This window comes from Rana temporaria, unplaced genomic scaffold (assembly GCF_905171775.1).
Source record: "Rana temporaria unplaced genomic scaffold, aRanTem1.1, whole genome shotgun sequence".
Classification (NCBI taxonomy): Eukaryota; Metazoa; Chordata; class Amphibia; order Anura; family Ranidae; genus Rana; species Rana temporaria.
The window spans coordinates 45,412-69,506 of NW_024404509.1; the positions used below are offsets into that span (position 1 = coordinate 45,412).

At 55.6% G+C, this 24,095-nt stretch overlaps 2 protein-coding genes across 2 annotated transcripts in view; one reads left to right on the forward strand and one right to left on the reverse strand.

Annotated features, from left to right (window-relative positions):
- Positions 1-6,390: 6,390 nt before the first annotated feature.
- On the reverse strand, positions 6,391-9,449 carry LOC120922033 (cytochrome b-c1 complex subunit 6, mitochondrial). Its single transcript, XM_040334571.1, has 4 exons — positions 9,320-9,449; positions 8,883-8,909; positions 7,662-7,823; positions 6,391-6,437 (listed from the first exon to the last, which is right to left on the reverse strand). Exons 1-4 carry the CDS (start codon positions 9,371-9,373, stop codon positions 6,405-6,407), a joined length of 276 nt encoding a protein of 91 aa, XP_040190505.1. The 5' UTR covers positions 9,374-9,449; the 3' UTR covers positions 6,391-6,404.
- A 310-nt stretch (positions 9,450-9,759) lies between these two features.
- LOC120922025 (vitamin D3 hydroxylase-associated protein-like) overlaps positions 9,760-24,095 on the forward strand; it is a 33,526-nt gene continuing 19,190 nt past the window's right edge. Inside the window, exons 1-8 of the mRNA XM_040334561.1 lie at positions 9,760-9,993; positions 11,917-12,030; positions 12,192-12,335; positions 15,912-16,045; positions 16,347-16,553; positions 18,805-18,845; positions 19,941-20,065; positions 22,442-22,567. Of these exons, the coding sequence (XP_040190495.1) occupies positions 9,811-9,993; positions 11,917-12,030; positions 12,192-12,335; positions 15,912-16,045; positions 16,347-16,553; positions 18,805-18,845; positions 19,941-20,065; positions 22,442-22,567 (1,074 nt within the window). The 5' untranslated portion in view covers positions 9,760-9,810. The remainder of the gene's footprint in view (positions 9,994-11,916; positions 12,031-12,191; positions 12,336-15,911; positions 16,046-16,346; positions 16,554-18,804; positions 18,846-19,940; positions 20,066-22,441; positions 22,568-24,095) is intronic.

The window sequence follows — 24,095 nt, forward strand, 5'->3', positions numbered from 1 at the left end:
ATATGCACTAATTACAGTATAAATGTGACTGGCATTGAAGGGGTTAACACTAGGGGGTGAGGAAGGGGTTAAATGTATTCCCTGCATTGTGTTCTAACTGTAGGTGGAGGGGGGGGTGACTGGGGGAGGTGACCGATCTGCGTCTCTATGTACAAGAGACACAGATCGGTCTCCTCTCCAGAGACAGCACTGCTGCCTCTGTGTAAAACGGCAATGAGAGATGATCTCATATGTTTACATATGAGATCATCTCTCATTGGCCGCACAGATCGCATCGCGAAACGGCCACTCTGATTGGCCGTTCGCGGCGATCTGTAATTGGCTGTGTCCAAGGGACACAGCCAACACAGAGTTTCCCCACTGCGCGCTCTGGAGCGCGCGCGGGGAACGCACAAAGGGGCGGACGTCAATTGACGTCCACTTGGATTTTCAGGTCCGCGCTGTAGCCGTCATTCGGCTATAGTGCGGGTCTGAAGCGGTTAAAATAAAGTGTGAAATGCCGGCGGGTGTAACAAGATGTCCGCGTGCCGCCTTCTTACTGTATCCTTACTGTGGAGGAGTGCGGGGTGTACCAAGATGGCGGCGACTAAACGTCACTTCCGTTACACATTCTGACGGGTCGCCGAATCTGATGAAACACTGCTGTTTCGTCAGAAATGGTGTTATATGGCGACCCGTTAGGAAAATGTTACGGAAGTTACGTTTCGTCGCCGCCATCTTGCTACACCCCGCACTCCTCCATTGTAAGAATACACTGAGAAGGGGGTAAGCAGACATCTTGTTACACCCACCAGCAGGGCCGCCATCAGGGGGGTACAGGCAGTACACCTGTAAGGGGCCCCCGGAGGTCCGCAGGGGCCCTGGATGGCAACCCCCCTTTTTTTTAATAAAACCTTTTTTTTTTAATATATATTTTTTTTGTTTTTATTAAAGGGCCCAGAGGTCCACATGGCCCCCGGATGGCAACCCCCATTAATTTTTTTATATACCGTATTTATCGGGCTATAACGCGGCCCGGCGTATAGCGCGCACCCCCGAATTTGAAGGAAGTTTCCTGCAAAAAAAAAAAAAATACTTACAGTTTGGATGCCCCTCGTCGGTGTCTTGCCCGTCGTCCATCGCGTCCGGCCCGTCGTCCAGCGGCGGCCTTGTCCGGTCCGGCGTCCTTCTGCGGCCATCCCCGCTCGATCCCCGCTACCCGCGCTCTGTTCGAACCACTGTGCCGACATATATACCGAGCGGAGTACACTCGTGTATAGTCGGGCGGGCTCGGCTCCTCTCGCGTAAACGACGTACAGGACGCACACGACGTGACCGCGAGAGGAGCCGAGCCTGCCTGACTATACCCGAGTGTACTGCGCTCGGTATATGTCGGCGCAGTGGTTCGAACAAAGCACGGGAAGCGGGTAACGGCGTATATCGCGCACCCACGATTTTGCCCTGTTTTTCAGGGCAAAAAAGTGCACGGTATACGCCGATAAATACGGTATTTTTTTTATATATATATATATATTTCTTTATCATATATTTTTTTTATAATTTAAAAAAAAAAAAATTATTTTATATATTGTTTTTTCTTTTTATTAAAGGGCCCCGGATGGCAAACCCCCCCCCCCTTTTTTTTTATATATAAAAAATATTTTTTATCAAAAAAAAAAAAAGGGGGGGGGGTTTGCCATCCGGGGCCCTTTAATAAAAAGAAAAAAATATATATAAAAGAAAGATTAAAAAATAAAATGTATAACAAAAAAAGGGGGGCCCAGAGGTCCCCAGGGCAACCCCCCCAATTTGTGGCACCCCCCGCTTCTCAATTCACCCCCCCCCCCCGCTTCTCAACTAGTGGCAGCACCCCCCCCCCTCCAGTTCTCTGCTCCAGGGGGCCTATGCCTGAAGCAGTGTAAGGGGCCCCATAATTCCTGATGGCGGCCCCGGCCACCGGAGTTTTAACATTTTAGACGTTTTTTTTTACAGTAAAGTGACTTTATATGGTTTATACCGGACTTAGAACTCCGTCTTCCTGTTTACATGTTGAACTTTAAAAGCTGCGGCTTCACGCGCCGATCTCACAGGTTTGTCGATCTGAAGTTCGCTGCTTTCAAAATTCAACATCTAAACAGTCAGACGGACTTCTAAGTACATAAACTATGGCCCAGATTCTCGTCCAGCGGCGTAAATTTGTGCGGGCGTAACGTATCCGCTTTACGTTACGCCTCAGCAACTTAGACGGGCAGGTGCTGTATTCTCAACGGACGGTGCAAGTTGCGCCGGCGTAGCGTAAATCGGCCGGCGTAAGGCCGCCTAATTCAAATTTGGATCAGGGGGGGCGTGTTTTATGTAAATCTACTGTGACCCGACGTGATTGACGTTTTTCCCGAACAGCGCATGCGCCGTCCGTTGAGAATACAGCACCTGCCCGTCTAAGTTGCGGAGGCGTAACGTAAAGCGGATACGTTACGCCCGCACAAAATTACGCCGCTGGACGAGAATCTGGGCCATAGTTTATGTACTTAGAAGTCCGTTTGACTGTTTAGATGTGCATTGCTCCAAAGTACGCCGCAAGGACGTCATTGGTTTTGACGTGAACGTAAATGACGTCCAGCCCCATTCACGGACGACTTGCGCAAACGACGTAACTTTTTCAAATTTCGACGCGGGAACAATGGCCATACTTAACATTGTTACGCCGCACTTATGCCTCATATAGCAGGGGCAACTATACGCCGGGAAAAGCCTAACGTAAACGTCGTAACTTTACTGCGTCGGCCGCGCGTACGTTCGGGAATTCGCGTATCTAGCTAATTTGCATACTCGATGCGGAATTCGACGGAAGCGCCACCTAGCGGTCAAAAAAAAAAATGCAGTTAAGATCCGACGGCGTAAGAGACTTACACCTGTCGGATCTAATGGATATCTATGCGCCTGATTCATAGATACGGCGGGCCAGATTCAGAATCCGGCCCTATATGTTACAATAAAGTGTGAAATGCCAGACTCCGGTGGGTGTAACAAGATGTCCGCGTGCCGCCTTCTCACCGTATCCTTACTGTGGAGGGGTGCGGGGTGTAGCAAGATGGCAGCGACGGAACGTCACATTCTGACGGGTCGCCAAATCTGATGAAACACCCGCAGGCCGGGTATTTTCTGGTCTCCAGAGTCATCCTCATCCCGAGAATAACAAAATCCAAGAATGTTCGGTGGGCTCCTCCCCCAGGGGGGGGGGGATTATATGACACATTGAGGCCCAATCAGATCTCTCCATTGTTCCCAGGAATGGCGGGGTCACAGCTCTGATTCGGAAGAACAGTCTGCGGTGGCTCCTCCTCTTTCCTGTCCTCGGACGACAACACTGAGTAGATGGGAGCGGCGGGGATGGACAGACTCCTGATCGGCTGTGAAAGACCCGCCTACTTTTGTTACCGCCCACGAATGTCACCTGTGCTCTGATAGCAGAGGGCGGGGCGGGAGGTGTGTCACGCCCCCCCACAGCTAAACAGAGGACCTGTCCTGTGTGTAAGCAGGTCTGACACACCACCTTCTGAGTCACAGATCACACTGCCTGCTGATTGGAGAGCTGTAACTGTGATTCAGCAGAAGGGGAGGGGTTTGTGTCAGACCTCTGTAGAGAGACCTCGGCTTCCACAGATGATAGGTGCTCTCTACAGCTAGGGGGAGCACTTCTACTATTTATAACACCTCACATGTGGGAGGAATATATCCCCCAACAGTAATGTAGGTTTCACATACTTTGTATTCTTCTATTTCCTTCTACTTCCCGCCCCAGAGACCTCACCTCCCAATCACATTCTTTGTATTCTTTCTACTTCCTGTATACTTCCCGCCCCAGAGACCTCACCTCCCAATCACATTCTTTCTACTTCCTTTATACTTCCCGCCCCAAAGACCTCACCTTCCAATCACATACTTTGTATTCTTTCTACTTCCTGTATACTTCCCACCCCAAAGACCTCACCTCCCAATCACATTCTTTGTATTCCTTCTACTTCCTGTATAGGTCCCGCCCCAAAGACCTCACCTTTCAATCAAATTCTTTGTATTCCTTCTACTTCCTGTATACTTCCCACCCCGGAGACCTCACCTCCCAATCACATTCTTTGTATTCTTCCCACTTCCTGTATACTTCCCGCCCCAAAGACCTCACCTTTCAATCACATTCTTTGTACTCTTTCTACTTCCTGTATACTTCCCGCCCCAAAGACCTCACCTTTCAATCACATTCTTTGTACTCTTTCTACTTCCCGCCCCAAAGACCTTACCTTTCAATCACATTCTTTGTATTCTTTCTACTTCCTGTATACTTCCCGCCCCGGAAACCTCACCTTCCAATCACATTCTTTGTATTCTTTCTACTTCCTGTATACCTCCCGCCCCAAAGACCTTACCTTTCAATCACATTCTTTCTACTTCCTGTATAATTCCCGCCCCAGAGACCTCACCTCCCAATCACATACTTTGTATTCTTTCTACTTTCTGAATAGGTCCCGCCCCAAAGACCTCACCTTCCAATCACATTCTTTCTACTTCCTGTATACTTCCCGCCCCAAAGACCTTACCTTTCAATCACATTCTTTGTATTCTTTCTACTTCCTGTACAGGTCCCGCCCCAAAGACCTCACCTTCCAATCACATTCTTTGTATTCTTTCTACTTCCTGTATACTTCCCGCCCCGGAGACCTCACCTCCCAATCACATTCTTTGTATTATTTCTACTTCCTGTATACTTCCCGCCCCGGAGACCTCACCTTCCAATCACATTCTTTGTACTCTTTCTACTTCCTGTATACTTCCCGCCCCAAAGACCTTACCTTTCAATCACATTCTTTGTATTCTTTCTACTTCCTGTATACTTCCCGCCCCGGAAACCTCACCTTCCAATCACATTCTTTGTATTCTTTCTACTTCCTGTATACCTCCCGCCCCAAAGACCTTACCTTTCAATCACATTCTTTCTACTTCCTGTATAGGTCCCGGCCCAAAGACCTCACCTTCCAATCACATTCTTTGTATTCCTTCTACTTCCCACCCCAGAGACTTCACCTTCCAATCACATACTTTGTATTCTTTCTACTTCCTGTATACTTCCCGCCCCAAAGACCTTACCTTTCATTTACATTCTTTCTACTTCCTGTATACTTCCCGCCCCAAAGACCTTACCTTTCAATCACATTCTTTGTATTCTTTCTACTTCCTGTATACTTCCCACCCCGGAAACCTCACCTTCCAATCACATTCTTTGTATTCTGTATACTTCCCGCCCCGGAGACCTTACCTTTTAATCACATTGTTTGTATTCCTTCTACTTCCTGTATACTTCCCGCCCCAGAGACCTCACCTCCCAATCACATACTTTGTATTCTTCCCACTTCCTGTATACTTTCTGCCCCAGAGACCTCACCTCCCAATCACATTCTTTGTATTCCTTCTACTTCCTGTATACTTCCCGCCCAGGAGACCTCACCTCCCAATCACATTCTTTGTATTCCTTCTACTTCCTGCATACTTCCCGCCCCGGAGACCTCACCTCCCAATCACATTCTTTGTATTCCTTCTACTTCCTGTATACTTCCCACCCTGGAGACCTTACCTTCCAATCACATTCTTTGTATTCTTTCTACTTCCTGTATAGGTCCCGCCCCAAAGACCTCACCTTCCAATCACATTCTTTGTATTCCCTCTACTTCCTGTATACTTCCCACCATCTACCAGCCCCCTGTCTGCCCTCTACTGGTAGATCTCGATATACAGGTTGCTGACCCCCGTTCTATACCCCTCCCCCCACATTATATATTCCATACCCCACATATATTCTATTACCCCACACATTATGTATTATAGTCAATACCCCTCCCCCCCATTATATTTTATACCCCCACCACACATTGTGTATTATATTCTTTAACCCCCCCCCCCCCCCCATTATTTGCTATACCTCCCCCAACATTTTAAATGTTATATTCTATACCCCCCCCCCCCCCCCAACACTTCCCCTCCATTAAATACTCTATACGTCCGCCCATGTCCCATCCTCTCTTGGATCCCCCGCCCACCATTATATGAGATTTTTTTCCCTGCCCCCCCATTTATCACCCCGATATCTGGCTTTACCTGTGAACTCTGACCTTATGACCCTCAATGAACATCCCCTCCAGTGTACCCAGCACACCAAAGTACCCAAAGAAGAAAACTGACAGATTCCACCAATCACAGCACATGTTTATTGAAGAGGGGCGGAGCCTCCTCAGCACTGAACAGTCAATGTTCACCAATTGCAGCCCAGAGGCTACAATCAGGCAGGAGACAAACGGCACAATCCATGGGATTGGGGGGGGAGCCAGAGAGTGGGAGGAGTCATCACACAACCGACCACATGACCGATCGCGCAGCGTTTACTTCAGCTGTTTGAAAAGCTTGTGAGCGACCTGAGAGAGAAAAAGGGGGGGGGGGGTGAGAATCCAGAGCTATACCCCTCCCCCACCATACCGACCCCAAACTACCCCCCCATCACTCACACAGCAAACTTACCCCCCTCTCCCCGCCATAACTCACACGGCAAACTCCCCCCCCCATCACTCACACAGCAAACTCCCCCCCCCATCACTCACACAGCAAACTCCCCCATCACTCACACAGCAAACTCCCCCATCACTCACACAGCAAACTCCCCCATCACTCACACAGCAAACTCCCCCATCACTCACACAGCAAACTTAACCCCCCCCCCCCCCCCCCATCACTCACACAGCAAACTCCCCCCCCATCACTCACACGGCAAACTCCCCCCCCATCACTCACACGCCAAACTCCCCCCCCCATCACTCACACAGCAAACTCCCCCATCACTCACACAGCAAACTCCCCCATCACTCACACAGCAAACTTAACCCCCCCCCCCCATCACTCACACAGCAAACCCCCCCCCCCATCACTCACACGCCAAACTCCCCCCCCCATCACTCACACAGCAAACTCCTCCCCCCCCCCATCACTCACACGCCAAACTCCCCCCCCCCATCACTCACACAGCAAACTCCTCCTCCCCCCCCCCCCATCACTCACACAGCAAACTTAACCCCCCCCCCCATCACTCACACAGCAAACTTACCCCCCCCCCCATCACTCACACAGCAAACTCCCCCCCCCATCACTCACACGGCAAACTTACCCCCCCCATCACTCACACGGCAAACTTACCCCCCCCATCACTCACACGGCAAACTTACCCCCCCCATCACTCACACGGCAAACTTACCCCCCCATCACTCACACGGCAAACTTACCCCCCCCCATCACTCACACGGCAAACTTACCCCCCCCATCACTCACACGGCAAACTTACCCCCCCCATCACTCACACGGCAAACTTACCCCCCCCATCACTCACACGGCAAACTTACCCCCCCCATCACTCACACGGCAAACTTACCCCCCCCATCACTCACACGGCAACCTTCCCCCCCCCATCACTCACACGGCAAACTTACCCCCCCCATCACTCACACGGCAAACTTACCCCCCCCCCCGCCATCACTCACACAGCAAACTTACCCCCCCCCCGCCATCACTCACACAGCAAACTTACCCCCCCCCCCCCCCGCCCGCCATCACTCACACAGCAAACTACACTCCCCTCCCCCATTACTCACACAGTGGTCCCTGGCATGCAGAAAGTCGAACAATTCCTCCACACACTCCTCCTGGGTGTTGGATCGGGAGTTGACTCGGGTCTCACAGATCTCCAGATGTTCCCGAATCTTCGCACATTTCTCCGTCTGCTCGCAGTGCGCTCTCACCGTCTCCAGCGGATCCTGGGGGGGGGGGGACGGACACTGCGGTCATTGAGGGAAGAGGGGACACCTCCTATTCTGGGGTCACCAATCCCATCCCCCCCCCCACACAGGAAGTGATGGGAAAATCTGACTGAACCTCCTTCACACTGCTCCCCCCTAAACCTCCAGAGAGAGATGTGATTGGTAAAAGAGGTCGTCACCCAGACAGTTATTCTCCCCCCCCGGTATTGGTGAATGTTTCCCCCTCTTATCCCCCCCACTCCGTGACATGTTGGGATCGATGTCACCGATCTCAGTCTGTTCTCTGTGTGTGTGGGGAGGGGGGGCAGCTTTAGTCGGGTAGGTGAGATCTCTATATGGGGGGGGGGGGGGGGGTCAGTGGGGTAGGTGAGAAGATCTCTATATGGGTGTGGGGGGGTCAAAGGGGTAGGTGAGATCTCTATATGGATGGGGGGGGGGGGGTCATTGGGGTAGGTGAGATCTCTATATGGGGGGGTCAGTAGGGTAGGTGAGAAGCTCTCTATATAGGTGGGGGGGGGGTCAGAAGTTCTCTATGGGTGGGGGGGGGTCAGTAGGGTAGGTGAGAAGATCTCTATATGGGTGGGGGGGGTGGTCAGAAGATCTCACCTACCCCACTGACTCCCCCACCCCCATATAGAGAAGATCTCTATATGGGTGGGGGGGTCAGTAGGGTAGGTGAAATCTCTATATGGGTGGGGGGGGGGGGTCAGTGGGGTAGGTGAGATCTCTATATGGGTGGGGGGGGGGGGGGCAGTGGGGTAGGTGAAATCTCTATATGGGTGGGGGGGTCAGTGGGGTAGGTGAGAAGATCTCTATATAGGTGGGGGGGTCAGTGGGGTAGGTGAGATCTCTATATGGGTGGGGGGGGGGGGGGTCAGTGGGGTAGGTGAGATCTCTATATATGGGGGGGGGGTCAGATCTCCATGTAGGAAAGGGGGTGGGGGGGGGAAGGAGATCTCATTCATAGGTATTGGCTGTAATGTGCAGGCTCCGCCCCCAGCAGTGACATCACACTTCTGTCCTGGAGATCATGTGACCCGAGGCCCCGGTACTCACCACCATATCTTCCTCCTCCTCTTCCTCCTGTGGAAAAGAACACAAAGATATTATTATCAGCCCCGTCCAATCACCACCATCATTGACAGATTATAGGCGGAGAGACCCCCCCACCCAGACACCCCCCTCCAAAATCTATTGGCCAATCAGTGACTTCCAGCAGAAGCGCAGACCGCACTGTCACACCGACTCCCCTCCCCCATCTTTTCTCTATTGGGGGGGATTTTCTGCCACTTCCTGTCCCGGTGACACCCCAGGAATCCCCCTCATAGACGGTTGTCACCGTCACGGTGTCCCCGATGGAGGATTTCTCCTCACTTCCTCTCTGGGTGACCCCAGGACTCAATGCTCCTCATTGGGGGTCACAATATGATGTAATGACTCCCCCTATGAAGGACATGTGACCCCCACCTGTCCTCCATCCCCCCCTCTCTCACCTTTTCCTCCTCCTCGGGCTCTCCGGCCAGAACTTTCTGCATCTCCAGAACCATCTTCACCGCCTGACTGTGAGGAAGGACGAGCGAGAGGACACCGCACGGAAGTGACGTCAGCGCGCCGGGCCCGCCCACAGAACCACCGCCATCTTAGCGGAGACAGCTCCGCCCCCCCGCCATTGTACTGTAGACCGCCCCGCCCACCCGTCATCTTTTTGTGAAACGCCCCGCCCACCGCCGTATTCGTGGAGCCGGACCGCCCACTCTACCGACAGGCGGGGCGCCCTGATTCTCAGAACACCGAAGCATTATAAGGGGAGGGGTTATAGCGGCATTTCAACTCCTCCCACTGAGTCCCGCCCCCTTCTGCACTGACAGCCCACTGAGTCCCAGCGGTCTATGGAGGGGGCGGGGCCTATCAGTGTAAGGGCGGAACGGGAGGCGGGGACGGCTTAGCAGGTGTCTCCGGGCTCCTCCCAGTCCAGCGGTCAGTCATGGAGTGGCGCTCAGAGGTTGTGCGGGTTCTGCTGGCGGTGCTCGGAGGAGCCGGGGCGGTGTTCTTCCTGGTGGGATGGATGAGGAAGAGGAAGATCCGGGAGAAGATAGAAATCGCCCGACAGAGGAGAGAGACAAACCTCCAGAGGATGGAGATACAGGCCGACCGCCTCCAACTACAGGTAACGCCCCCTGCCCCGCCTCCACCGACAGGTGCCGCCCCCTGCCCCGCCTCTACCGACTGGTACCGCCCCCTTCCCTGCCTCCATCGACAGGTGCCGCCCCCTGCCCCGCCTCCACCGACTGGTACCGCCCCCTTCCCTGCCTCCATCGACAGGTGCCGCCCCCTGCCCCGCCTCTACCGACAGGCACCGACCCTGCCCCGCCTCCAACTACAGGTACCGCCCCACCTCCACCGACAGGTACCGCCCCTGCCCCGCCTCCACCGACAGGTACTGCCCCACCTCCACCGACAGATACCGCCCCTGCCCCGCCTCCACCGACAGGTACCACCCCTGCCCCGCCTCCACCGACAGGTACCGCCCCCTGCCCCGCCTCCACTGACCAGTACCACCCCTACCCCGCCTCCACCGACAGGTACTGCCCCGCCTCCACCGACAGGTACCGCCCCCTGCCCCGCCTCTACCGACAGGAACCGCCCCTGCCCCACCTCTACCGACAGGTACCGCCCCCTGCCTCGCCTCCACCGACAGGAACCGCCCCCTGCCCTCCTCCACCGACAGGTACCGCCCCCTGCCCTCCTCCACCGACAGGTACCGCCCCCTGCCCCGCCTCCACCCACAGGTACCCCTTCTGCCCCGCCTCCACCGACAGGTACCGCCCCCTGCCCTCCTCCACCGACAGGTACCGCCCCCTACCCCGCCTCTACCGACTGGTACCGACCCCTGCCCCGCCTCCACCGACAGGTACCGCCCCCTGTCCTCCTCCACCGACAGGTACCGCCCCCTGCCCCGCCTCCACCCACAGGTACCCCTTCTGCCCCGCCTCCACCGACAGGTACCGCCCCCTGCCCTCCTCCACCGACAGGTACCGCCCCCTACCCCGCCTCCACCGACAGGTACCGCCCCCTGTCCCGCCTCCAACAACAGGTACCGCCCACTGCCCCGCCTCCACCGACTGGTGCCGCCCCCTGCCCCGTCTCCACCGACAGGTACCGCCCCTTCCCCGCCTCCAACAACTGGTACCGCCCACTGCACCGCCTCCACCGACTGGTACCGCCCCCTGCCCCGCCTCCACCGACAGGTGCCGCCCCCTGCCCCGCCTCCACCGACAGGTGCCGCCCCTGCCCCGCCTCCACCGACAGGTACCGCCCCCTGCCCCGCCTCCACCGACAGGTACCGCCCCGCCTCCACCGACAGGTACCGCCCCTGCCCCGCCTCCACCGACAGGTACCGCCCCCTGCCCCGCCTCCACCGACAGGTACCGCCTCCACCGACAGGTACCACCCCTTCCCTGCCTCCACCGACAGGCACCGCCCCCTGCCCCGCCCCCACCGACAGGCACTGCCCTGCCTCCACCGACAGGTACCACCCCCTGCCCCGCCTCCACCGACAGGTACCGCCCCCTGCCCCGCCTCCGACAGGTACCGCCCACTGCCCCGCCTCCAGCAACAGGTATCGTCCCCTTCCCCGCCTCCACCGACAGGTACCTCCCCTATGTCTGTACATGAAGTGGGTGGAGCCCCAGTATTGCCCCTCCCGGTGTCTGTACATGAAGTGGGTGGAGCCCTAGTATTGCCCCTCCCGGTGTCTGTACATGAAGTGGGTGGAGCCCCAGTATTGCCCCTCCCGGTGTCTGTACATGAAGTGGGTGGAGCCCTAGTATTGCCTCTCCCAGTGTCTGTACATGAAGTGGGTGGAGCCCCAGTATTGCCCCTCCCGGTGTCTGTACATGAAGTGGGTGGAGCCCCAGTATTGCCCCTCCCGGTGTCTGTACATGAAGTGGGTGGAGCCCTAGTATTGCCTCTCCCAGTGTCTGTACATGAAGTGGGTGGAGCCCCAGTATTGCCCCTCCCGGTGTCTGTACATGAAGTGGGTGGAGCCCCAGTATTGCCCCTCCCCCTCACTGTCTCTCTCTCCTCCCAGCAACCTGTAGATGATCCGTTCACCATCTTGGACCTCCCATTGGCAGATCTGATTGAGAAGTTGCAGACGGGGGAGGTGACTCCGAAAACGGTTCTCTCCATCTACATGAAGCGGGTAAGTGATGGGGGAGCACCGGGGGGCCCCCAGAATCTTCTCTGTATGGGGGGCCCCCAGAATCTTCTCTGTATGGGGGGGGGGCAGTTCTCCCCCCGGCTCTGGCATTGAATGGTGGTCTTGATGGGGCGGGGTCAGTGATTGGTGTTCTCTGTGCGCAGGCTCTGGAAGTGACCCATCAGGTGAACTGCCTCACCGACTACCTACCCGAGTGTGAGGAGCAGCTGGAGAGACTGCAACACGAGACCGTCCGAGGCCCCCTGTACGGCGTCCCCATCAGTCTGAAGGACAACTATAACTACAAGGTGAGTGGAGGCTCCGCCCCCCACACCATCGCCACGGGGATCACTGGAGTCTGATGGGAGGAGCCACAACTCAGACATCTGACACAGCTCCTCCCACCACGGGGCTCTGCCCTCATCCCCCACCAGAGGGCGCTGTGTACACCTTGTCAGGTATGTGGAGGCACTCCGCTCCCAGCAGGACCGCCATTCGTGTTCCTGTGTTGGGGGGGGGGGGGGTGTCCATAGTGGGGGTGGGAAGGGGTGTGTTCTGGGTGGGGTTGGTATGTGTTTGGGGTGGGGGGGTGTGTCCATAGTGGGGGTAGGAAGGGGTGTGTTCTGGGTGGGGTTGGTATGTGTTTGGGGTGGGGGGGTGTGTCCATAGTGGGGGTAGGAAGGGGTGTGTTCTGGGTGGGGTTGGTATGTGTTTGGGGTGGGGGGGTGTGTCCATAGTGGGGGTAGGAAGGGGTGTGTTCTGGGTGGGGTTGGTATGTGTTTGGGGTGGGGGGGTGTGTCCATAGTGGGGTAGGAAGGGGTGTGTTCTGGGTGGGGTTGGTATGTGTTTGGGGTGGGGGAGGGGTGTTCATGGTGGGGGTAGGAAGGGGTGTGTTCTGGGTGGGGTTGGTATGTGTTTGGGGTGGGGGGGTGTGTCCATAGTGGGGGTAGGAAGGGGTGTGTTCTGGGTGGGGTTGGTATGTGTTTGGGGTGGGGGAGGGGTGTCCATAGTGGGGGAGAGAAGGGGTGTGTTCTGGGTGGGGTTGGTATGTGTTTGGGGTGGGGGGGTGTGTCCATAGTGGGGGTAGGAAGGGGTGTGTTCTGGGTGGGGTTGGTATGTGTTTGGGGTGGGGGGGTGTGTCCATAGTGGGGGTAGGAAGGGGTGTGTTCTGGGTGGGGTTGGTATGTGTTTGGGGTGGGGGGGTGTGTCCATAGTGGGGGTGGGAAGGGGTGTGTTCTGGGTGGGGTTGGTATGTGTTTGGGGTGGGGGGGTGTGTCCATAGTGGGGGTAGGAAGGGGTGTGTTCTGGGTGGGGTTGGTATGTGTTTGGGGTGGGGGTGTGTGTCCATAGTGGGGGTAGGAAGGGGTGTGTTCTGGGTGGGGTTGGTATGTGTTTGGGGTGGGGGGGTGTGTCCATAGTGGGGGTAGGAAGGGGTGTGTTCTGGGTGGGGTTGGTATGTGTTTGGGGTGGGGGAGGGGTGTTCATGGTGGGTGATTGGAGAATCTGGATGGAGAGCACTGTGGGATCCTCGGATAACCAGAGACGTTCCCCCTCCCCCGATAAGATTATCTGTCTCCTCCTTGGACTTTGTTCCAAGTCATCCAACCAGGAGCTGGGATCGCTCCGATCGGAGGAATGATGATGAAGAAGAACGTTCCTCATCATTTTCCCGATAAGAAGATCTCCAGCTGATCTCATCCAACCCCTCCCCCCTCCACTCCGCCCACGTCTCCCTCCCCCCCACATCTCCTATATGAATAAAGGAGAACCTGGGGGGGCTGCGCATCTGTGTCAACCCCTCCCCTCCCCCCTTCTAAGTATCAATGGAGGAACCTCAACAGGTCCACCTAGGCCAGTGAAGGGGAATCTCGGCCCCCCGGGGATGTTTTGGAACTACATTTCCCATGATGCTCGGTGAGGTCCCCATCCTGTGCACGACCTTCTCGGTGAGGTCCCAATCCTGGTCACGACCTTCTCTGTGAGGTCCCCATCCTGGTCCAACCTTCTCGGTGAGGTCCCCATCCTGGTCACGACCTTCTCGGTGAGGTCCCCATCCTGGTCCAACCTTCTCGGTGAGGTCCCCATCCTGGTCCAACCTTCTCGGTGAGGTACCCATCCTGGTCCAACCTTTTCGGTGAGGTTCCCATCCTGGTCCAACCTTCTCGGTGAGGTCCCCATCCTGGTCCAACCTTTTCGGTGAGGTCCCCATCCTGGTCCAACCTTTTCGGTGAGGTCCCCATCCTGGTCACTACCTTCTCGGTGAGGTCCCCATCCTGGTCCAACCTTTTCGGTGAGGTCCCCATCCTGGTCCAACCTTTTCGGTGAGGTCCCCATCCTGGTCACTACCTTCTCGGTGAGGTCCCCATCCTGGTCACTACCTTCTCGGTGAGGTCCCTATCCTGGGCACTGCCTTTTTCGGTGAGGTCCCCATCCTGGTCACGACCTTCTCGGTGAGGTCCCCATCCTGGTCACATCCTTCTCAGTGAGGTCCCCATCCTGGTCACATCCTTCTCAGTGAGGTCCCCATCCTGGTCACATCCTTCTCAGTGAGGTCCCCATCCTGGTCACGGCCTTCTTGGTGAGGTCCCCAATAGGTCATGGTGGGATGGGGGATGGGTCATGGTGGGATGCGGGGATGGGTCATGGCGGGATGGGTCATGGCGGGATGGGTCATGGTGGGATGCGGGGATGGGTCATGGCGGGATGGGTCATGGTGGGATGGGTCATGGCGGGATGGGGGATGGGTCATGGTGGGATGCGGGGATGGGTCATGGCGGGATGGGTCATGGCGGGATGGGTCATGGTGGGATGGGGGATGGGTCATGGTGGGATGGGTCATGGGGGGATGAGAAGATGGGTCATGGGGGGATGGGTCATGGGGGGATGGGGGATGGGTCATGGCGGGATGGGTCATGGTGGGATGGGGGATGGGTCATGGCGGGATGGGTCATGATGGGATGGGTCCTGGTGGGATGAGAAGATGGGTCATGGGGGGATGGGTCATGGGGGGGGTGGGTCATGGTGGGATGGGTCATGGGGGGCATGGGAAGATGGGTCATGGGGGGGGGATGGGGGGATGGGTCATGGGGGGATGGGAAGATATCTCATGGGGGGATGGGAAGATGGCTCATGGGGGGATGGGTCCTGATGGGAAGATGGCTCATGGGGGGGATGGGTCATGGGGGGGATGGGTCATAGTGGGATGGGAAGATGGGTCATGGGGGGTCATTGGGGGGATGGGTCATGGTGGGATGGGTCATAGTGGGATGGGAAGATGGGTCATGGGGGGGATGGGAAGATGGGTCATGGGGGGGTGGGTCATGGTGGGATGGGAAGATGGGTCATGGGGGGATGGGTCCTGTTGGGATGGGTCATGGGGGGTCATTGGGGGGATGGGTCATGGGGGGTCATTGGGGGGATGGGTCATTGGGGGGATGGGTCATAGTGGGATGGGAAGATGGGTCATGGGGGGATGGGAAGATGGGTCATGGGGGGATGGGTCATGGGGGGGATGGGTCCTGTTGGGATGGGAAGATGGGTCATGGTGGGATGGGAAGATGGGTCATGGGGGGATGGGTCCTGTTGGGATGGGAAGATGGGTCATGGGGGGATGGGTCATGGGGGGATGGGTCCTGTTGGGATGGGAAGATGGGTCATGGGGGGATGGGTCCTGTTGGGATGGGAAGATGGGTCATGGGGGGATGGGTCCTGTTGGGATGGGAAGATGGGTCATGGGGGGATGGGTCCTGTTGGGATGGGAAGATGGGTCATGGGGGGATGGGTCCTGTTGGGATGGGAAGATGGGTCATGGTGGGATGGGTCCTGTTGGGATGGGGGGATGGGGAAAGATTCTCTGTGGTAAGAGCACTCCCCTTGTTCTCCAGGGACACGCCTCCATGCTGGGACTGATGAAGAACCTGGACCATCTGGCCGGGGAAGACGCCGTCATTGTTCAGGTGCTGAAGAGACGAGGAGCCGTCCCCTTTGTGAAGACCAACGTGCCGCAGTCCATGCTGAAGTAAGAGCACCAATTATATCTGAGCCGTTCATTGGCTGGAGGCCCGATAGGTACCCCGAGTCCGGGCTCTGCTGGTCTGAGCTGTGATGGTGGTCCTCTGGTGGAATGATGGGATTGGTCCTCCCAGTGAATGGTGGGATTGGTCCTCCCAGTGAATGGTGGGATTGGTCCTCCCAGTGAATGGTGGGATTGGTCCTCCCAGTGAATGGTGGGATTGGTCCTCCCAGTGAATGGATGGGGGATGGGGGAGCCGCCATTGGTCGGGGTCACAGGGGGTGATTCTGCGTTTCTCTCTCCACAGCTATGACTGCAGTAACCCCGTCTTCGGTCAGACCCTGAACCCCCTCAACCACAGCAAGACCCCCGGGGGCTCCTCAGGGGGGGAGGGGGCACTCCTCGCAGGAAGAGGATCCATCCTGGGCTTTGGCTCTGATATTGGAGGGAGTCTTCGCTTCCCCGCCGCCTTCTGTGGGGTCTGTACCCTGAAACCCACCGGAAACCGACTCAGGTGAGCCCTGTGCTGTACATTACACCCTCTATACCGGTGATATGCAATTAGCGGACCTCCAGATGTTACAGAACTACAAATCCCATGAGGCATAGCAAGACTCTGACAGCCACAAGCATAACACTCAGAGGCAGAAGCATGATGGGACTTGTAGTTTTGCAACAGCTGGAGGTCCGCTAATTGCATATCCCTGCTCTATACTATACTCCCTGTACACTGTGCTGTACATTACACCCTCTATACTATACATCCTGTACACTGTGCTGTACATTACACCCTCTATACTATACACCCTGTACACTGTGCTGTACATTACACCCTCTATACTATACACCCTGTACACTGTGCTGTACATTACACCCTCTATACTATACACCCTGTACACTGTGCTGTACATTACACCCTCTATACTATACACCAGGGGTCTCAAACTCAAATTACCTGAGGGCCACAAGACAAGTTTTCATATGCCATGGGGGGCCGCATGCAAACTTTCAAACTTCAAAAACAGTACTGGTGTCAGCGAACACATTATTAACCCCCAGCACTGGTGTCAGCGAGCGCATTATTACCACCAGCACTGGTGTAAGTCAGGGTTTGACAAATTTGTTTGGAATCTAGGAGCCAGCTAAAAAAGTTAGGAGCCAGAAAACGCACCCTGTCCAGACGAGCTTGCGCGCAGAAGCGAACACATACGTGAGCAGCGCCCGCGTATGTAAACGGTGTTCAAACCACACATGTGAGGTATCGCCCCGATTGGTAGAGTGAGAGCAATAATTCTAGCCCTAGACCTCCTCTGTAACTCAAAACATGCAACCTGTAGATTTTTTTAAACGTCGCCTATGAAGATTTTAAAGGGTAAAAAAGTTTGTCGGCATTCCACGAGCAGACGCAATTTTGAAGCGTGACATGTTGGGTATGAATTTACTCGGCGTAACATTATCTTTCATAATATTAAAAAAAAAAATGGGGATAACTTTACTATTGTCTTATTTTTTAATTAAAAAAAGTGTAATTTTTTCCCAAAAAAGTGCGCTTGTAAGACCGCTGCGCAAATACGGCGTGACAGAAAGTATTGCAACGATCGCCATTTTATTCTCTAGGGTGTTAGAATAAAAAATATATATAATGTTTGGGGGTTCTAATTAGAGGGAAGAAGATGGCAGTGAAAATAGTGAAAAATTACATTAGAATTGCTGTTTAAAGAGGAGTTCCACCCAAATTTGGAACTTCCTCTTAACCCACTCCTCTCCCCCTTACACGCCACATTTGGCATGTCATTTTTTTGGGGGGGGAGTGGGGGCTTCAGCAAGAGTGGGACTTCCTGTCCCACTTCCTCCTTCCTGTAGGCGACTAAGCTTAATCGCCTTCAGGAAGTGGCTGCTGTAGGCGATCGCCTAGGACATGTCACAGGTCCTAGGCGATCTCCTGGCCAATTACACGGCGCCGGGCCGCGCCGCTCGCGCATGCGCAGTGGGTGCCCGGCCGTGAAGCCGAAAGCTGTCACGGCCGGGTGCCCACAGTGAAGATGAAGACGCCGGCCGGGGAGGGGGGGAGAGGAGCGGAGCCCCGGCCGGCGCGTCGCTGGAGCGCTGGAGCAGGTAAGTGCCTGTTTATTAAAAGCCAGCAGCTACACTTTTTGTTGCTGCTGACTTTTAATAAACATACAAATGGCTGGAACTCCCTTGTAATACCAACGGCTACCACCAGATGGCGCCAGTTCACATCTGGTGGTAATAACTTGTAATACCAACGGCTCACCACCAGATGGCACCAGCTCAAAAAAAAAAAAATTTTTTTTTTTGCTCCCCTCACTTCCACCCTGCCTGAGGGCCATTTATAACTGGTCCGCGGGCCGGTACTTTGAGACCACTGCTCTATACTATGCACCCTGTACACTGTGCTGTACACTACACCCTCTATACAGACCGCCATATACACTGTGCTGTACACTACACCCTCTATACAGACCGCCATATACACCCTGTGCACTGTGCTGTACATTACACACATGCACATCGGTATACACAGGAGGGGGAGGGGCTCGGCACTGATATACAATGTATGGAAAGCTCTCTGTGCTCCCAGCAGAGGTCACCACCGAGACCCTCCCCAGCCTGTGTGACCTGAGGAGGGGGGAGGGGCAACTTCTTCTCACCTCCCACAGATAATAGGAGTCACCCCAACACAGAATACAGAGGAGGGGACACCGGGGGAGGGGACGGGACTGATGAGTGTCTTTGTATTGCAGTAAAGTTGGAGTGCAGTCCAGTTCCCCCGGACAGAAGTCAGGTGAGTCCCTCAGTGTCACCCCTCTCCCCTCCCCCTCTCCCTCCCCCTCTCCCCTCCTTACGCCTGTGTCTCCCTCTCCCCTCCCATATGTCTCCCTCTCCCCTCTCTGTGTCTCCCTCTCTGTGTCTCCCTCTCCCCCTCCCCTGTGTCTCCCTCTCCCCTCGTGTTACCCTCTCCCCTCGTGTTACCCCCCCCCCTGTGTCACCCCTTTCTCCCCCCTGTGTCTCCCTCTCCCCTCCCCTGTGTCTCCCTCTCCCCTCCCCTGTGTCTCCCTCTCCCCCTCCCCTGTGTCTCTCCCTCTCCCCTGTGTGTGTCTCTCTCTCTCTCTCTCTCTCTCTCCCTCTCTTCTCTCTCTCTTTCGCTCTCTCTCTTTCGCTCTCTCTCTCTCTCTTTCGCTCTCTCTCTCTCTCCCCTGTGTCTCCCTTCCCCCTCCCCTGTGTCTCCCTCTCCCCTTGTGTTACCCCCCCTGTGTCTCCCTCTCCCCTCCCCTGTGTCTCCCTCTCCCCCTCCCCTGTGTCTCTCCCTCTCCCCTGTGTGTGTCTCTCTCTCTCTCTCTCTCTCTCTCTCTCTCTCTCTCTCTCTCTCTCTCTCCCTCCCTCTCTTCTCTCTCTCTTTCGCTCTCTCTCTCTCTCTCTCTTTCGCTCTCTCTCTCTCTCCCCTGTGTCTCCCTTCCCCCTCCCCTGTGTCTCCCTCTCCCCTTGTGTTACCCCCCCTGTGTCTCCCTCTCCCCCTCCCCTGTGTCTCTCTCTCCCCTTGTGTTACCCCCCCTGTGTCTCCCTCTCCCCCTCCCCTGTGTCTCCCTCTCCCCTCCCTGTGTGTGTGTCTCTCTCTCTTCCCCCCCCCTTTCTCCCCGCGTGTCACCCCCCGTGTCTCCCTCGTCCCCCCCCGTGTCAGCCCCTCCCACCCCGTGTCACTCCCCCCTTTGTCTCCCTCTCCTGGGGAGGCGGGACCTAACATTTTGCTAGTGTCCAATCTTCCCATAGGGGGCAGTATCACCCGACAGTCTCTGAATCCCTGTGTCCCTCAATGAACCCCAGGGGTGGAGTTTTGCGATGGGTCACCTGACCTCGTTCTGACGGACGTCTCTCTTTACAGTTACAGCGATGGTGGGCCCGATCGCCCGGGACGTGGAGAGTCTTGTGATCGCCATGAGGGCCCTGCTGTGTGACGACATGTTTCAGCTGGACCCCACCGTCCCTCCCGTCCCGTTCAATGAGAAGGTAGTGCCGATAGCCGGGCATTGTGGGTAGGGACGCACGGGAACCGATGCGATTTGCGTCGTTACAAAACGAATGGGCGCAAAAATCGCACTGCGAAGAATCGCATGCGACTTCCCCCGCCGCTCCTGTGTGTGTATAGAAAGGGGAAAGCGCCACCTAGTGGGCAGGTTATGAAAAATGTGACAACAAATGAAAAAATCTCCCTAGGTGTCCCGGTCCCGCCCACGATAGCAAATCACGACCGCTGGGAGGAGCTAGAGAAGATCCGCCCCCCAAGCTGACATCACTTCCACCCTATACCCACACGGGGGTTCCCGGAACTTCTCCTCCAGCTCCGTGAGCACCTCCCCAGCGGCTGTGATTTGCTATCGTCGGCGGGACCGGGACACCTATGGAGATTCTGCATTTTGGCCAGATACGGTATCTCACAAAAGTAAGTACACCCCCCTCAGTCACATTGGTGTAAATCTTTTCATGTGACAACACTGAAGAAATGACACTTTTAGCTGGATTCAGGTAGGGTTACGCCGGCGTATCAGTACATACGCCGTCGTAACTCTGAATCTACGCCGGCCTAAATTTAAGCGTATTCTGGAAACCAGATACGCTTAAATTAGGCTAAGATACGAGTGGCGTAAGTCTCCTACGCCGTCGTATCTCAGGGTGCAATTTTTCCGCTGGCCGCTAGGTGGCGCTTCTGTTGAGTTCGGCGTAGAATACGTAAATGACTAGATACGCCGATTCACGAACGTACGGTAAAGATACGCCGTTTCCGTAAGAGGTACGCCGGCGTAAAGATAAAGCTGCCCCCTAGGTGGCCTTGCCAATGTTAAGTATGGCCGTCGTTCCCGCGCCGAAATTTGAAAATTTTACGTCGTTTGCGTAAGTCGTCCGTGAATGGGGATGGACTTAATTTACGTTCACGTCGAAACCAATACGTCCTTGCGGCGTACTTTGGAGCAATGCACACTGGGATATGTACACGGACGGCGCATGCGCCGTTCGTAAAAAATGTCAATCACGTCGGGTCACCAATCATTTACATAAAACACGCCCCCTCATCCTCATTTGAATTAGGCGGGCTTACGCCGGCCCACATACGTTACGCCGGCGTAACATAGGGCGCAAGTTCTTTATGAATACCGAACTTGCGCCCTAAGTTACGGCGGCGTAACGTATCTGAGATACCTTACGCCCGCGGTTAGATACACAATTGTATCTGAATCCGGGCCAAAGTGTCATTTCTTCAGTGTCATCACATGAAAAGATACAAGAAATGTGACCGAGGGGGGTGTACTTACTTTTGTGAGATACTGGCCCAGATTCAGGTACGACTTGCCCATTTCTTACGGAGGCGCAGTGTACCGTTTTAACACTGCGCCTCCGTAAATTTCCTGCGCTACGCTTGATTCACGGAGCAGTAGCTCCGTAAATTGCTTGGGCGCTCCTGAAAAATGCCCGGCGTAAGAGCGCGCAATTTAAATGATCCCATAGGGGGGCGTGGATCATTTTAATTAGGCGCGTTCCCGCACCAAACATAGTGCGCATGCTCCGTCGGGAAACTTTCCCGACGTGCATTGCAGTAAATGACGTCGCAAGGACATCATTTGCTTCAACGTGAACGTCCATCGCCATTCACGATTCACTTACGCAAACAACGTAATTTTTAAAAATCGCGACGCGGGAACGACAGGTATACGTAGCATTGGCTGCCCCTGCTAATAGCATGAGCAGCCTTACGCAGAAACCGATGAACGCAAACGACGTAAAATGCGAACGCCGGGCGCGCGTACGGTTGTGAATCGGCGTTAGTATGCAATTTGCATACTCTACGCTGACCACTACGGGAACCCCACCTAGCGGCCAGCGTAAGAATGCAGCCTACGATACGACGGCATAAGAGCCTTATGCCAGGCATATCTTAGGCTGCCGTCGGTGTATCGAGCTCTCTGAATCAGTCGATACGCCGGCGCAACTAAGCAATTGCGCTGCGTAACTATGGTTACGCAGACGCAATTGTTTTCTGAATCTACCCCACTGTCTATTACTGTGAGTTCCAACGTTTATAATGAACAGTCCACTAGATGGCGCCTTCCCCTTTCTATACACATAACAGGAGCAGTGGGGGGAATTCACATGCGATTCTTTGCAGTGTGATTTGCGTATCGGTGGAACCCGAATTCTGGATCAATACTCCTCCAGCCACGGGAGAGGAAGGCAGCGCCGCTGAGCGTTGGCTGTTTTGTGTCGCAAGGCGCCACCTCCAGGCTGTAATAGGGCAGTGCGCTGCCGAGTGTCGGTACGATGCGGTGTGTGGTGTTGCCGCCATCTCTTGGCGTTTCTGGTCACTCCGGGTGTCCTTTTTTTTTCTTCCAGGTGTACTCCGGCACGGGGCCCCTCCGCATCGGGTACTACGAGGATGACGGAAGCACCATGGCGACTCCATCCATGAGACGGGCCGTCCTGCAGACAAAAGAGCTCCTGGAGGCGGCCGGACATCAGGTGGGTCCAACCACCTCCCGGATCAAGCTGAAGGGGGAGGAGCTGGCGGCTGATTGGGGGGGGGGGTCATTTGTGGGCGGAGCCTCTGGGGTGTTCTGTCTCCGGGAAAGTGATGAAATCGGTAGTATGAACAATTCTTCTACTCGTCCTCATCCAGTACCGGACATTATGGGCCGCGTGTGCCGGTAACGGGAACTTTCGACCGGGGCCCTTTCTATTTATCCCGGGGGCCCTTCCTATTGATCCCGGGGCCCCTTCCTATTGATCCCGGGGGCCCTCCCTATTGATGCCGGGGCCCTTCCTATTGATCCCGGGAGCCCTTCCTATTGATCCCGGGGGCCCTTCCTATTGATCCCGGGGCCCCTTCCTATTGATCCCGGGGGCCCTCCCTATTGATGCCGGGGCCCTTCCTATTGATCCCGGGAGCCCTTCCTATTGATCCCGGGGGCCCTTCCTATTGATCCCGGGGGCCCTTCCTATTGATCCCGAGGGGCCCTTCCTATTGATCCCGAGGGGCCATTCCGATTGATCGCGGGGGCCCTTCCTATTGATCCCGGGGGCTCTTCCTATTGATCCCGGGGGCTCTTCCTATTGATCCCGGGGGCTCTTCCTATTGATCCCAGGGGCTCTTCCTATTGATCCCGGGGGCCCTTCCTATTGATCCCGAGGGGTCTTCCTATTGATCCCGGGGGCTCTTCCTATTGATCCCGGGGGCCCTTTTTATTGATCCCGGGGGGCCCTTTTTATTGATCCCGGGGGGCCCTTCCTATTGATCCCGGGGGGCCCTTCCTATTGATCCCGGGGGCCTTTCCTATTGATCCCGGGGGCCTTTCCTATTGATCCCGTGGGCCTTTCCTATTGATCCCGGGGGCCTTCCTATTGATCCCGGGGGCCTTCCTATTGATCCCGGGGGCCCTTCCTATTGATCCCGGGGGCCCTTCCTATTGATCCCGGGGGCCCTTTTTATTGATCCCGGGGGCCCTTTTTATTGATCCCGGGGGCCCTTCCTATTGATCCCGGGGGGCCCTTCCTATTGATCCCGGGGGCCTTTCCTATTGATGCCGGGGGGCCTTCCTATTGATCCCGGGGGCCCTTCCTATTGATCCCGGGGGCCCTTCCTATTGATCCCGGGGGCCCTTCCTATTGATCCCGGGGGCCCTTTCTCCTGAGCCTGGGGGCCCTTTACTCCCATCGCAGAACCCTTTATTACGGTCTCGCAGCGGGCCACCTTCCTGCCATTTGGGCCCCCCCCCCCCTGGTGGCGGAATGCCAAGGCCCAGTCGCAAGAGACACCTTTGCGACCCTGGTAGTTCCGGCACTGGTGTTAGTAGTTATTTTTGTAGTTTTCTTTATTTATTATTCTTTTACCATTTTTGTTCTTTTATTACTTTTACATTTTTATTTAAATTTTTTTTTTTTTTTCCAATTTTTATATATCTTTTTATTGTCGGCACTTACGACATGTAGGTGGCGGGCTGCGGCTCCGGGGGCCTCTCCTCCAGCACGGCGCCTTTCCGCTGTACGTCTC

Excerpts from the sequence above, each read along its gene's own strand:
- LOC120922033 (XM_040334571.1), bottom strand. The coding sequence starts at position 9,373 with ATGGTTCTGGAGATGCAGAAAGTTCTGGCCGGAGAGCCCGAGGAGGAG. Across the intron at positions 8,910-9,319 it reads AGCCCGAGGAGGAGGAAAAG|GAGGAAGAGGAGGAGGAAGA; the intron begins GTGAGAGAGGGG and ends TCTTTTCCACAG. Across the intron at positions 6,438-7,661 it reads TGCATGCCAGGGACCACTGT|GTCGCTCACAAGCTTTTCAA; the intron begins GTGAGTAATGGG and ends TTTCTCTCTCAG.